The sequence below is a fragment of the Acomys minous genome (assembly GCF_964271855.1).
Source record: "Acomys minous genome assembly, chromosome: 6".
Taxonomy (NCBI): domain Eukaryota; kingdom Metazoa; phylum Chordata; class Mammalia; order Rodentia; family Muridae; genus Acomys; species Acomys minous.
This window is the reverse complement of record NC_140487.1, coordinates 84,201,284-84,217,022: the sequence shown is the minus strand read 5'-3', so window position 1 is coordinate 84,217,022 and position 15,739 is coordinate 84,201,284. Positions and strand designations below refer to the sequence as shown.

The following is a 15,739-nucleotide window of genomic DNA, read 5'->3' as shown; positions in this document are numbered from 1 at the left end:
CACCCGCCCACACAAACACGCATGCTTCCTGCTGCATTTTATTCCACAAACAGTTCTTTATGAACCACGTGCTCATTCAGGAAAGGAGAAGAGCCTCATAGTTAAGAATTTAAAATGTTGGAGCCTCGTCTGCAGCACAGTTCTACCATCTCCTAATTGTATGACTTGGAACAAGTCATTATATTCTCCCAAGCCCATTTTCCATATATTTGTCTTGCAAGGTTGTCATGGGGATGGATTGGTGGCACACAGAAAGCATTTCACAGAGACTGGCTATCGTTATTACTGAACAAGACTGTGTGATTACCAAGAAACGAACAACTTCTTAGCAATTAACTGTTGTATTACTAGACACCTACTATGTGCCTTTGTCACTAGATGATGACCAAGCCAGTTTCTGGCTCCTAGACTATGTGAGGATAACAAGAGGGCAGAGTGGGCAAAAGCGAGGTTTACCATACAAAGACTTAGGGTTTTGTTCAACCCACTATTTATTCAAATGAGCAGGCATTGAACAAACTAAAATCTTGAAGGGGCAAAGAGGCATTGCCTTTTGTTGTGGTGGCCCTGGCAGGAGCTGGTATGCAAGAAACCTGGTTGAGTCTGTGCAGTCCAGACTTGGGTCACCTGCTGGGGGTGTTCCTTCCTCTAACAGTTGAGTGTTTCTGAAGCAGGGCCTGAACACTGGCTCCCCCCTTTCTGAGGGGGTGGATTGTTACACTGCCTTTGTCTTCTTTTCTGTCCTCCAGAGCACGAAGACCAGTTGGACCAGCAACTCCACTTCCCGTCAATGGGGGTGTCTATAAGAAGGAAAGACAATGAATGCAAATTGGTCCTTATGATGCTCTCTTGTCCTAGGAGGTGTGGTAGGACTGGGTGAATAAGCTTTTAGAATATGAATCTCTAATATCTCCCTTTTAAGCAAGAGTCTTTCTCCCCGGCCATTGGTTTCTTGGCTAGCTCCCACCACAGCTTGTGTGCACATTCTGCAATTATTCCTTGTCCAGGGTACTCTTCCCTTTCCTGTTAACATTATCAACCTATTAGCCCTTCAGATCTTGGCAAATGTGTATTTTTTTCACAGATGCCCAGGATCCTCTACTCTTCATCACTTCCCTGTATTTTAAGCTCTCAGAGCATTTGTAGCAGTCGCTGTATAGAAAATTTAAATTTGTGTCTGAAGAGTAATTCGAATAGCATTAGTCTTTCTTGTTACGCCACAATCTTTGTGATGACAGGGACTTGGTCACAATGAATTACACCACCTAGGCTGGCATATAGAAGGCCTTCTGCAAATAAGTAACAACAGATAGTAGGAAGATGAATGGGTGGGTGGGTGATTGCATAGATGCATATATGAGTGGTGGGAGAACAGACGGGTGCGTGGACGAATGGATGCATGAATATGTAAATAGACAGGTGAGCGGGTGGGTGGGTTGATGGATGGATGGACAAATGTGTTGGTGGGTAAATGGATTGGTAGATGGAGAATGGGTGGGTGGGTGGGTGGACAGAGGCATGGACAGATCGATGGATGGGTACGTGAGTGGGCAGGAGGGGGAGGGGAGGATGAATGGATTGCACATTAGATACTTTAAGATATAGGATTTCCCATGCATGAGGGGTTGTGTTATCTACTGTGAGTGTGATTTGTTTTCAATGAGGTGAACGTCACGGACACTCTGCTCCTTGATGCGTGATGTCTCCTTCAAGATTGGCTTTGGTCACAGATGAGGTGGGTGAGTAACTAATTGCCTCCCCGTGATAAACATCTGCAAAATGAAAACGCTATGGTGGGTGGTTTTGAAGGCCTCCTCCAAAAATAAGACCTATAGTTCTGTGATTCTATGCTCTGAGCAGGTCACTCCTTAAGACCTGGGTGAGGTGCGAGAGGAGAAAACAAAGCCAACTGTGAGGTAGAAGGACATGCTCAATGGCTGTGCAGTCAGTCACATATGCTAACCTGGGCCTGGGTTCCCACTCTCACTGGGAATGGCGACCCACTGATCTCCAGCTTCTTCATCTGTATAATAGGGATGTCACAGTATTGCCTTCACGGGATTGTTGCAAAGAATAAATTTTTTTCTATCTCCAAAAATACAAATTATAAGTCCCAAAGAAAACAATTGGTGCTTATTTTGCTTTTCCAGTGCATCAGCCATCGTTCTAAATGATTTATATGTCTCTTTATAAACTCCTCTATGAGGTGGTAAATAGGATCATGCCCACTTCACAGATGCAGAGAGGTCAAGTGTCTTGTTCAAGTCAGAGTTATTAAATGATGGTGATGAAATCTGAACTCAAACTGATTCAAGAACCCAGCCAAGGGGCCCAGGACATAGTGAAGCCCAAAGAGAAGGACCAATGATTATTAGATGTGTTAGGTCCATTTTTAAGTGCGTCATCAAAAAGTTATGGGAAGGAATAAAAATGAGAGAGGGATGTGAGCTTGATAATTCTTACATAACAGAATGGGCGAAGAATTTGAGAATAGGAAAAGAAGTTTATTAGTATTTCATTTTGTGAGATATCTATCATGTTCTATCTATCTATCTATCTATCTATCTATCTATCTATCTATCTATCATCTATCTATTAATCATCTATTTATCACCTATCTATCTATCTATCTATCTATTATCTTATCATCTATATATTGCTGAGGGACAGCTGTCCCTGAGTCATGGAGGTGTAGAAGTCAATGGTATATGGCATTATTTACAGAAGGAGGGGGAGGATATACCATGTGAAAAGCACTATGTGTATACATCTTCAAAATCCGGTGGGCTTCTACAGCAGGGACTGACTAATTTACACTGAAGGGTGGGGCATGGTATAGGAATTTCTACACAGGACACACACACACACACACACACACACACACACACACACACACACACACGTGTCCCACTACAATCCAAGAAGGGCTTGGAAATGTCACACAGTAGCAGTCCTATATCAGAGATCGTTCTCAGTGGTTTAAATGATAAAGTCCCAAAGGAGCCAGGCAGGAGCCTGAGCACCACACCAGCAGCCGTCTAGTCCAACCTCACCTTGCTCTTGTTATTTTCAAATATTTTTCCACAGTCTATTTACCCAGCCAACTCTGGAGGATTCATTACCTTTCCTATTGGTGACCTCACAGGCAATGCCTTGGAAGCCAGCAGGGCAGATGCATTCACAGCGTGATCCTGAGGGAAAACAGGCAGAGAGTGTGATCACACCCTGTAAAACCAGGACCCTGGAGCTCAATCCCAAGCAACTACATTTCCCTCAGGTGGACATGGGACCCAAACAGCGAGCGGGATGTAGGGTCATGTGCAGGTGCAATGCCAAGACCTGCTCCTTTCCTGGGGAGGAGGGGTCCTCATGAAGGAGTGTTCGCTGCCATCAGGAGGATTATTTGGCACTATGAAGAAAACTGCTTCATGGCTGGCTTCTGACTCACATGTATACACCTCCAGAAGCAGATGCTACACTAGCGGCTGCTGAGGCCACTCATCACTCACCATCAGTCTAGTCTCCACTTAAATACCTCTAGGGAGGTCCCCACCCTTCGAGTGTCACCCTACCTTCCTTTGCCTTGGCAAGTTCTGAATCTTTGGAAGTGTTTCTCCATGTTGATCTGGGATCTACCTCCTTGGAGTGTCTTTTGTCTAATCATGAAGAATGTCTCTCCAAGACAAACTCTGTGAATGCCCTCGCCTGAGTCCGTATCACTCCGTGCCTCTATTCTACAAGCTGGTGGCCATCAGCTGCTAGTTCTAAGTTTCTTGCAAAGCAAGAATGACCCAAACTGCTGGGATCATCCCAGTCACTACCTGTGAAGTAAGCATCACAAAGGGGACCTTATGCGGATGGAGGGAGCTATAGGCCACACGCTGAACTCTGCCAGTTTGCTCTTAGCCGTCCTGTCTGAGAAACTAGACACATATCTCTCAGTGCCACTTTTGGCCTGGAACCTTCTTCCCCCTCAAACATGTTTTCCCTTGTGAGCCTTCGTCTGGGCTTGCTCTATCCATGTGGACCCTGCCTGACTCTGGCTGGCTCCCTGAGTTGAGGGGTAATCAGAGGGTCCTGCTATCCTGCTTAGGGTGATAGAATGCCAATCTTGACTGCTCATCATAACAAGCTAGAGACTGCAACCACACCCCTCTCTGTTTGCCCCACTTGCTGTAGGGATCCTAGGCGTGATCTGGACAGTTAGTTAGCCATCAAATTCTCTTAGCCTGTCCATGATGCCTTCCTCATGGCTTCTCACCTCATGTTGGCAAGGAGAGCCACTAAGGAGTTCTTTGGTTCAGCCCAGGCCCTCATCTTTGTCCAGAGTTTGGCCAAATCCGTCCTTGACCTAGTAGTAGACACTATATGCATACAGCCCCAAGCTTCAACTAAATGCTACTGTAATCCATGATGGCCCCTGGGGCTGGAGCATTGCTGCCCTGATAGCCAAAGCAGAAGTCCCCCTGCTGTGACTGTTCTAATTTCTTGGGAAGCAAAAGTGGGCAAACAGTTGCCCCAGAGTCAGCGACCCTGCAGATGCTAGCACAAAGCATCCACAAAGGACTCCAAGTGCTGTGAAAAGTGGTACCTTTCAGAACTGGCACTCCATTGCCTCGGCAAGGAGCACAGTGGCAGGAGCTGACCTCCATCTGGAATTCTTCTAGTGCCTTCTTTATGTTCTGTTTCACAGTGCTGGAGTAGGCAAAGTCTGTGGCTGTCACAAGCTCATACAGGGGCTCAGCCTGCAACGGAGGAGGCAAATGCACACAACAGGTAGTGGTCAAAGCAGAGCTACAGGGGACAGACAGGGAGAGCAGGGCGTGGAGAACACAGGAGGGTCCCCACAGAACAGGACAAATGCTGCAACATTGTAGCTAGATGCCCACCTATCCTTTTTGCCTCCCCAACCTGGGAGACACAAGTTCATTTGTTCAAGTTCAAATCAATTAGCAAGAAGTACCTACTAAGTGCTCGGCATGAATCTGGAAGAATCATAAGCATGAAAATCTATTCCCAGGAGCTTCAGAAGACAGAAAACACTAATGAGCACTAGAGGCATAGAGTCTCTCACTTAAATGGGTTCAACTTGAGAACCCATCCCAACCTTAGGAAGGCAAATAAGCAATTCCCAGCTAGTTGAAGTGTACTGTGAATGTCCCAGGCTAGTGACAGTCTCTGCCAGAGTACTGCACAGCAGCCAGTGTCAGGGGATCTGGCCCAGTCAGCTCCTGGGTCATGAGAAGCCTAAAGCTCCCAGGCTACAGTGCTGCCAAGCTGTGTTCTGCAGTTCGGGTGTATCGAATGCATTTATGCCTTGATATTTTCAATTCATGATGGGTTTATGCAGACACAACCTCATAGTGAGTCAAGGAGAATGGCTTCTGCACCTTGTGCTCTCACAAGGTAACAGCCAAACCAGCAGAGAGGAAGAAGAGAGGGGAGGGAAGGGAAGGGGAGGGGAGGGCAGGAGAGGGTAAGGGAGGGGAGAGGAAAGGAGGGGAGGGGAGGGGAACATCTGTTTTGGTGGGCCTGGGAGGTGAGCCTTTGATAGCTTTTTGGCATACTTTACGATTGTTGCTCCTGCATCGTTCCCTTTCAATATTATGGGGACCACTCACGTTTTCCAAAAGCTCACCCAGGAAACCTCACTCCATGGCTCACAGACCCTTCCCTCAGGAGCCTCCACACTACTCATTTGATAATCCTCAGCTTTCCAAATGTTCCTTTATAATCCTTAAACTTTTCTACAAGGTCTCTGTTCTGTTCTCTGACTTGATAGTAAGTGGGCTGGTGGAGAGAGAGGCTTGGAGCTGATCTGTCTTTGGGTAAAGAGGATGGCTGGCCAAAGAGGATCATGGTGAGGCAGTGGCAGTGGGCATGGGAGAGGGGTGCACAGGTTAGAAAGGTACAAACAGAAACCTCAGGTGCCGGCCGCTCTGCATACGCACATCCGTGGATATGACACCGTGAGTGAGAGGAACCGGGGCCCAAGAGCTGTTTTGCCGCGTTCTGCAGCTCCAGGGCCTGGTTCCTGTCCAGATTTTGGTTGTGATCCTGTCCCAATTCAGCCCTGGAGAGTTTAGGGTCTGTCTAAATGCAGGCAATCATGCCTAATAGAAGCCTCCAGTGGGAAGAAAATTGCTTCCATTTCTTAATGCATCTGATGCTGACCTTCGCTCCAGTGGGCAAAGCAAGGCCCCTTGGAGGTCCCATTGTCTCACCGGTCTGTGGTCAATGAATTGATCCAGAGGCTGTTTTCAGAGAGACCAGTCTGTTGGTCCCATATGGGGGGGGAGGGTAAAGGGGGGGTTGCTTTACACCACTTACAAGGTTCTCAACAGTCAGCTTTTGGCTTTTGCTCTGAGCTCTTTGAAAGGCCCACTTTAACCACCATGGTGTTTTCCTACCAAGACACAGCACTAGCCAGAAGCCAAACCTGAATAAACTCCCCACATACACTGCACCTCAGGAGCTTCAGAGAAGAGCCTGTCCTCACAAGATGATGATGCTTAGTGCAGCTGTCAGGTAAGGGGAAGCTCCAGGCCGTCACATGACTCATTTAGAAACAAACAACAAACAAACCAATAAGAACACCAAGGTGACAGTCTTGGTACTACCAACGCTTGGTCCAAGGCCTGTTTTCCCTACTAGCTTCGGATGGTTACTGATTCGAGTGGCTCAGGAGTTCCTATCACTAGTTTCACCCACGTCTTCTCCAAAGTTTGTAGGCTATGGAGGTGTGCTTCAGTGAAACAGAAAACCCTATGGGGCTTCAGAGCGGCCCTTCACAGTTAGGTTAATATGGCTGTGCCCACTATTTTCTTGCTGTCTGTTTTCTGTTTTCCTTCTCCTTCCTCTCTTCCTCTTCTCCTCTACCTCTCTCTTAGATACCAAATCTTAAATACAATGGTCACTGGGCTCTTTAGCATACTTGGCCTTGGGAAAATGTTATTTATCATGTCATTTTGAGGTGATGCTGGAGACTGTCTATTAAGCTTCATGCAAGTCTCTGTGATGTCCCCCAGTGTTCTGAATGGTCACCACAGTTAGCCCCACAGGGAGATGAAATACATACTCCATACACAGCCTCTAACTATTAACAGCAGTCTGAGAATTCGTCAGTCCTCCGTCTCCTCCTGGTACAGTTGAATTGCTGGGGCAAAGAAAAGTTAAATAGACTGAAAAAGTTGTCACCTCAACTAAGGGTGAGTTTTCACTGTTAACGTTGTGGTTTGCTGCCTGTTAGGCAGTATATACTTTTAGACCTATGGACAGTTGGATAATCATACTAAATTGGTGCATAAATCTAATTTTATATCTCACCTTTCCACTTATAATGTGAGGCTCTCCCTGTGTGACTCAGCCTGTGTTGATAAAATGACTTTTCACAGCTTCAAGATATATGGATAGACTAGTTGTTTAGTCAGCATCCATGTTTTTATTTTAAGCCTCCAACTGATACCTTTAGCTTTTACTACTACATGCATCCAAGCCAGTTTGTCTTTATACATATTTATTTTAAAAAAATAATAGCTGCCAACATTTTTTATTTTTATTTTTCAAGACAGGGTTTCTCTATAGCCTTGGCTGTCCTGGAACTCACTCTGAAGACCAGGCTGGCCTCGAACTAATGGCGATCCACCTGCCTCTGCTTCCCAGAGTGCTGGGATTACAGGTGTGCACCACTTTCCCTGGCAGCTATCAACATTTTTAATAGTATGGAGATACTGGGTTTAAAATACCTTCCTATAGTAAAGCCAAATTATATTGTCATTGTTCCTTACAAAAGGCCCCTCTCAGCACTCACAATGCTTTATATATTACAAATTTTAAATTACAGTCAATTTAATGGGTGAAAATACTACTGTTAAAAGGTTAAAAGTTTAGATACTTATTAGCCAACTTATGGGTGTCCATTTCCTTAGCAAGTGTATCTTTCATATGAAGTGTGTCATTCTTCACATAATAAGAGTCTTATTTGTGGCAAATCATCATCATCATAATCATCATCATCATCAGTAAACCATCTGCCTGTCTGCTATGTTGACATCTACCTATTGACTAACATTTGTTTTTCTAGTGTGTGTGTATACGTGTGTTCATGTTGGTGCACATGGAGGCATCAGCATGCCTCTTTTTCATATGGTAGGGCTACAGTCTTCAGAGGTAGGTTTGTGCATGGTAGGGCTGCAGGTCCTCAGCAGAGACTTTCAGTGTGACTTGTTGTGACCACTGACAGGTGAGCAGTTACTTAAGACTTCTGGCAATCTTCAGAGCCATTAGCAGCTGTTATCTGAATGTCTTGAATGACCATATTGGGCAGAGCTCTCTTCCCAATACTTCTTGGACATGTACAATTGGGAAATTGACTCATATTGAACTAAGATACTGAGGTTTGGCTGTTTCTCCACAGCATAGCCTAAGATATTCTGACCTCTACATGAGCGTCATTCCTATTTTCTCCTTCTACCCTTGGCAATGCAATGTCATCTTCATCAGCTTTAGTCTAAGCCCTTACCACTCAGCTATTCCAATGCATGCAGGAACATATGCAGATGACAGGCCAATGGTTAGGATTGCCAGTTAAATACAGGACACTCGGCTACATCCAAATGTCAGATAAGGAACAATTAAACAATCAGTACGTTCCATGCAATACACAGGAGATGCTTTATACCACGAGCATTATCACTTCCTCATCTGAAATTCAATGCTGGCTACTCTGTATTTTCTCCTGCTAAATCTGACAGTGCTTTTTGCTTTGTCTCAAAATACCTTTGGAGTTCACCCACTGAGGAACATTTTGCCAGGTTGCAAGCTTTTTCCTTTAAAGACCTAGGGTCTCTGGTACACTGCATGTTGGAATGACTTCGGCGTTTGATTTTTACTGCTGTGGGATATGTTTGTTCCTGAAAGGAAAACATGTCAGCAGGGTGTGTTGCAGTATTGTTTTGTTTTGTTTCCAGTCCTTCTGCTTAGGCTTAAATGCCGTGCTCATCATCCTGTGTGGCCGGTGTGCAGTGCCAGGCAGATCCTCTACCCTGTGCCTGATGAATGTATGCGCACATTTAATCTTGTCGCTTGCTCAGAAAGGAGCTTCGTGTCTCAGATTTCTCCTTCTGCGCTCTATCCATCATATTTCCTTTCCATTGCTGTTTTAATCTCTTTGTCTTTTGTTTCTGTATTATAAGAGCATTTTTTATAGTACCTTCCACATCACTGACTCAATTTTCTGCAGTGTCAATTCTGTTCTTTATAGTTTCCAATGTGGGTTTTAATTCTGCCATTGAGATCTTGGTTCCCCACATCCAGCTACTTTCCTTTCATCTGATTAGTGTCTAAACAGCTCAGCTTCTATTTTTACTTCATAAATTCCTCGTTTTCTTGAATTTTATTGTTGTCACAAAGCAAATGCATTCTCAAATTTACTCCCATTTTTCTGTTTTATAGACATGTGCTCATTTTCTGCAGCTGGAACATAATTTCCATATTTTGTGTTTTTTTTTAAAAAAAATCTCTTTATTTATCTATTTCCATCTCTAACTCTTCTTTTAACAAGGTGCCACCTCTTCCAGTCTGTGTTTACCGAGAAATAACATGAGCTGGTTCTTGCTTGCATGCTTTGTATCTGCAGAAATCTCATAACAGGTCTTCTCAAAAGATACATTATTATACTTAGGCAGTGACACGGGAATTGTTTATCCAGTGGGCTCTGCTGTCCTGAAAATCAGCCATCATTCTAGCTTCCTGGGAGGCTGCCTGTGTAGAAAGGCTGTATTCCGAGACCATATGATGCAGCCTGCAGTTTCTGAGACCAGAGAGAGTGCATGAAACAGGGGATGGATGAACTCATGTTTGAAGAGCAGGTGACAGATGCACAGAGGTACACAGAAGTCTTCTACACTTCTGCCTCTCTCCTGCGGTGCTCCACAAAACACTAACTTCTATCATGTACCATTTGACATCACTCATTTGTCTTCAATAGTCCCTAGACCAGATAGGTACATTTGTCCTCACTGGGTAACCAAGCCATCCTCCTTAGGTCTCAGTGTTAACAAATACCAGATAGGATATTATTGTCCAGAGCTAAAATTCAGATACCTATTTTCCTCTAAACTCCCCGTTCTCTCTCACACCTGGATGTGATGCTGTCCAGTGTCACCCTGGCATCAGTAAAGCTTGAATCTCTCTGGCGCTGCCTTGCAACCCATGGCTGGCTGTATCTCTCTTGTGGTTGTCTGTGGTTGTGCTCTGAGTGTCACTAGTGACTAAATATAAAGGCAAGAATTGAACAGCAGCCTTCTTGTTCTGATGGGCTATGTGTCTGACACACAATTACAGGCCTTGCTGGGAAATCTTTAGGGTCAGAACCGCAGAGCCTCTCATTGAGGACCAGCCTCCTACTTCCCTCCTTAACAGCAAGGAGAACTCTCAGGGGGTGGACAGTGGTCCATCAACCACAGTACAGGCACCAGCAAGAAGACAGTGATAGAAAGTGTGCTATGGATACAGTGCAGATGTCCCCGTAGGCAAGGACCTACCATTGCTGATGTGTGTGACAGTCCTATTCTAACAAGCATCTGTTTGGTTTACCTACAGTTGCAAGATTCCTCTCGTGTGGGAGTAGGCTGTTAGAATCATTATTTCTCTATTCACGAAGCCCACAGGGGGAGGAAAGAGACCAGACTCTCTTGTCTGGACATAACAGATTCTTGAACAGCTGCAGACGGACAGGACCTTCCTGGCCCTTGACTTGTCTTTGTGACAAGAAGGCAAGCACATTTAACTTGCAGACCACTGAAAGCATCACTCTAGGTGACATTCCTAATGTCCCAGCAGATTTGTGAACCCAGTAGGTGCTCCAAACACACTAGTTATTATTATTACATCTTGCATTACCCTAAGATATGAGGATGCATGCTGCTGACTCGCTGCCCTTCCTAGGTGCCTCTTTCATCTAGGCATGTCTTTGTTTTCGTCTGGTTTCTTTTTCTTCTTCTTCTTCTTCTTCTTCTTCTTCTTCTTCTTCTTCTTCTTCTTCTTCTTCTTCTTCTTCTTCTTCTTCTTCTTCCCCTTCCCCTTCCTCTTTCTCTTCCTCTTCCTCTCCTTCTCCTTCTTCTTCTTCTAGAGCAGGTGGCGCTCTTAACCACTGAGCCATCTCTCCAGCTCCGGTATCTTCTTATAGTGTGGTAGATGCTCCCCTTAGTAACTTGGGGACCAAGTGAGGAACTCGGGATCTTTGGTGCATGGCGTGCTGTATTCTAACCTATTCACCTCACACCTGTTTTCTATTATAATGCAAGTGACTCACTACTGGGACCTGTGCCTTGATGATCTCCACGCTCCCTATACATCTCACTGCAGACTCTCAGAGCTCTCAGAGTCCATGTCCTACACAGAGGTGGAGTGGGTACCGTGGGTACGTGTACCTTGATCCTGATGACTGCTGGGTTGTACTGTACAGCATCTCCCCATTCCTGCATCAGTTCAGCCGTTGGCAGCTCCTTGTACGCCAAGGAGGTGATGTGCTCACTTGTCCCTCCTCGCACAAGAACTACCAAGTCTTCCACCATGGTGCTCCTCTTATTTCTGTCTGGAACGGATAGAAAGAGTGGCATGGAATAAAAAAAAAATTCTACTTTTGTGCCTTGGAATTTACTACAGCTAAACCAACATTTGAGATTCTTAGTGAGTTTGTCTGGGAGACACGGGAGAATAAGAAGACATGTTCCCGACCATAGGGAAGTGATGGTGCCCTGGGCAAGTGGAAACTTACCCAATCATGCATAGGACAAAAGAGGAGACCAAGGAAGGGAGATTCATCTTGAACATACACAAATGACACTTATTGAATTCATATATGGGAGATAGACAGAGAGAAGTGTACATAAATGATAGATATACCGAAAGATATAGGTAAATAGACATGAGGATGACAAATACATGGCAGATAGATATAAGACAGAAGATAGGGTGGAAAATATGTAGGCAGACAGGGAGGGAGGCACTGTCATTAGTGGGGCTTTGTGGGTGCTGGCCATGTCCTGCTCAGAGACCTGGGTGGGGATTAAGGTACAAGCTTTCTTAAAAGAGCGCCTATATTTTACACCTGCAGCTTCATCACAGTGAACAAGTAATCAACCACAGCAGCAACCCACTCTCAAGTGCAAGGGTCTGCCCCAGGCTAGCAGTTAGTTCTTGTGTTTATGTTTTTTACTGTATACTGTTCCCACAGTGGGATTCTTCACGTGGCAGGCCAAGCAGAACAGACAACTGAGAGTAGGCAGAAGAGCTGGGATCGGAGCACCGCCCTCTAGCCTCATTCCTACTCCACATATGCTTGACTCCCAACTCCCCATACCACACACCAGGATCTGCTCCCAGACCCTGACTCTACACTAAGGCTAGCTTTAACCCCCAACTCAAGCTTGGCATTTCCTGCCCTGTGATTGGTGGTGTGCTAGATTTCCTAATCTCATTGGCATGCTTTATCTCAGGTAAGGCCCAGTCTCTGCCACCTTGCCTTGGTCCCCAGCATTCTGTCTCCAGCCAGGGTGACTCTCAGCCCCAGAGCAAAGTGATATTATTTGCACCATGATTGCTGAAGCACTCAGGCTGTGGTTCCAGCCTGGCCATTGGTCTTTTTGCCTTTTACCTACTACACTTGCTCACTGTAAAAATGGGAGTCCAACCTCATTCTTTCTGTGTGTGGGGGTATGTGTGTAATCATTATACTAGTAGGAAGTAGGAAGATTTTTATTAGGTAGATTATTATATCCATTGAAATGCCTTGGAATATCCCATGCTTAAAGAAAGCCTGGGACCAATGGTGTTAGGGAGAGAGAGGCTGTAAGGGCAGAAGTCACATTACCCTGTCTCACCTTGGATTTCCTTCAGAATGTCACTGCATTTCTTCTCTGACACACCCAATTCAAGATAGACTTTATAGATGGTACCACCAATTTTGAAACCTTTTCCAGCACAGGCAGAAACATCTTGAAGTGTGTGATCTGAAGGAAGAAAGAAGGTATCCATGCCCTACTAGGCAATTCACTCTGTCCCTTTCTCTGTGATTGACTCTAACCCTAACATGTCCTGATATTATAGGGGTCCAGACATGTCATCAATCTGAAGATAATAAGAACAGGGGACAGGAGAGAGACTCCATGGAGATCAGGCCTGAGTTCCTGTCCCAGCCCCCTTCTCCAAATCTCTGAGGATATTTGCAGCTTTCAAAGAGGTCACGTGTTCAGAATAGCTGTCCTTTGAAGACCAGATTCCTTATTGGGTACTCTCTTAGTTAGGGCTACTACTGCTGCTATGGTCTATCATGACCAAAAAACCAAGTTGGGGAGCAACGGGTTTATTCAGCTTATGCTTCCACATCACAGTTCACCATCGAAGGCAGTCAGGGCAGGAACTCAAGCAGGGCAGGAACCTGGAGGCAGGAGCTGATGCAGAGGCCATGGAGGGGTGCTGCTTATTGGCTTGTTCCCATGGCTTACTCAGCCTGCTTTCTTATGGAACCCAGGACCATCAGCTGAGGACTGGATCCACCTACAATGGGATGGGCCCTCCCCCATCAATTACTAATTAAGAAAATGCACTAGAGCTGGATCTTTTGAAGGCATTTGGTTAAGTAAAGTTCCCTCCTTTCAGATAATGCTAGCTTGTGTCAAGATGACATGTGACTAGCCAGCACAGGTACTTAGTGACTGCTCCAGTGGGTACAGGGTTAGCTCCACCCCTGCCTTCCCAGATCTACATTTCCCCAGTCTTTGCTACAGGGGGAAAAGGTCTGCATTACTTGGTTGAAGTGATGCATATCAACATGGCCTGGAAGCATCTGGGGAGGGGGTGTACAGACTTCTCCTATTTATTTGAGGTCTCCGTCCCACCTCCTCCCACCCTCTATCTCCCCAAGGTATTTTACTCCCTGGGGCTTGCTTCAATCACTTCAAAGATTTGTCTGAAATTCATGTTCACAAGAGTGAATAAAGCATTGGTGACAGGGTGAGCTTATGGTACTAACTGTAAAAATCAGTATAAGGGTTAGGGAGGTGGCTCAGAGGCAAAATGAAGAACAGAGTTCGGATCCCCAGTAATCCATGTGAAGGCCAGGCAAGCACGGTTGTCTGACTGAATTGCAGCCCCTGGCAGTGGAGACAGGGGATCCCCACAGCAAGCTGGCTGGGGAGACTGACCATACCAGCCAGCTCTGCACTGACTGAGAGACTCCGCCCCAGTTAATATGGTGGGAGAGCACAGAGGATGACTTCTGGCATCAACCTCAGACCTCCACATACATGTGCAATTATGTACATATGAACCTACACATGCATGCACTCTCATACATGAAAAAAAAAACTTCACATACACAAACCCATGAAAAATGAAAAAAGAAAAACAAAAAATAAAATTTGGAGGTAGATCCGAAGGAATGTGCTGGTGAATAGAAAAGAAGGAAAAGTAATTGAGGTTGATGCCTAAGCTTTTGGCCTGTGCCTCTGGGTGGCTGGAGGGACCATTTCTGAGATGTGGAAATTATAGAAGAAACCAGGGACCTGGTGATCTAGGATGCATGTGTGATGACTCAGTGCACAAGCTGGGATCAGATTGGATACCATTATCTGTGGGAAGGAGGATCACCCAAAGAGAGAGCTGGACTGGGAGGACTGACACAGCCAACCCAAGGAGAGGCAGCTACGTGGCCAAGTCCTTTGTGGAAGGACAGCCAGCTCAGGGGGAAGAAGAGGGAGCACGGTTCAAGACTCGTCCCCCAAGCATTGGTGTAAACTCTTATATCACGCATCCCTCCCTGCTGGCCAGGAAAGGTGTCCCTTGGGCAGTGCACCTCCTCGCTCCATGGCGTCTTTGTTCATGATAAGCGTGTACTCATAGATGCCCCCAAGCACGGCCTCAGTGATGAAATGGGTCCCAAAGTCACGAAGGAGATCTCGGTATTCCCCATAGCTGTACTCCAAGGGCAGGCTCTTCACCCTCTGAAGGAATTCATAATGGAGCATGAGGTTTCTGGACTTCAGCTTGTAATGCGCCACTTCGAGGACAGAGCGTGCATGCAGAAACTTGCTTTTCTAGATGAAAAGGGGGGGGGGGGCGGAGAACCACAGACCTTTGCAGTTAGAAATCACAAATGGAAAGATGAACTTACAAATACCGCCCAGGGTCATCATACTTATGATCCCTTTAGGACACCTGAGGGAAGATGGTCTCTTTGAGAGGATTTGAATTCTCATAAATATTCTAGCATCCTTTTTTGGCTTGGACGGGCACCGATCTGGTTATAGGAAGACACGAGGACAGTGAAGGAGAGTCAGGCACCTGCACTGCAGGGTGAATGTGGCCACTTGAGGCCATTCAAATGGAGGGAGAGTTTGCTAACTGTCACACCTCATCCATTTGCCAACTATGTCTTATGAAAACAAGACCCCAAACCATTCAAGTCCTGCAGTGCCCTGGGAAGGTGACAGAGGCAGGAGTCAGCAAACCGCGGCCTCTAGAACATACCTACTTCTCGTTTTGCGAACACAACCATTCCTATTCATTTACATATTGTCTCCAGTTTCTGCCACACTAAAGAGGCAGAGTTCGAGACTCTTCTCTCAGCATTGTGGGAAGCCTCAGTTATTTGCTCTGGTCCTTCTCAGGCAAAGTCTGATGTCCCCTGGAGGTATGGCATAGACAGTGCTGGTGGAGCCAGCGAAGGAGAAGATGG

General features: G+C 45.8%; 1 protein-coding gene across 1 annotated transcript in view; it reads right to left on the bottom strand.

Annotated features, from left to right (window-relative positions):
- The window catches only part of C8B (complement C8 beta chain), a 37,045-nt gene continuing 21,306 nt past the window's right edge, over positions 1 to 15,739 (bottom strand). The window contains exons 7-12 of the mRNA XM_084787245.1: positions 14,858 to 15,098; positions 12,885 to 13,013; positions 11,433 to 11,596; positions 4,592 to 4,745; positions 3,123 to 3,191; positions 1 to 800 (exon numbers count right to left, since the gene is read on the bottom strand). Coding sequence (XP_084643371.1) covers positions 649 to 800; positions 3,123 to 3,191; positions 4,592 to 4,745; positions 11,433 to 11,596; positions 12,885 to 13,013; positions 14,858 to 15,098 — 909 coding nt within the window. The 3' untranslated portion in view covers positions 1 to 648. The remainder of the gene's footprint in view (positions 801 to 3,122; positions 3,192 to 4,591; positions 4,746 to 11,432; positions 11,597 to 12,884; positions 13,014 to 14,857; positions 15,099 to 15,739) is intronic.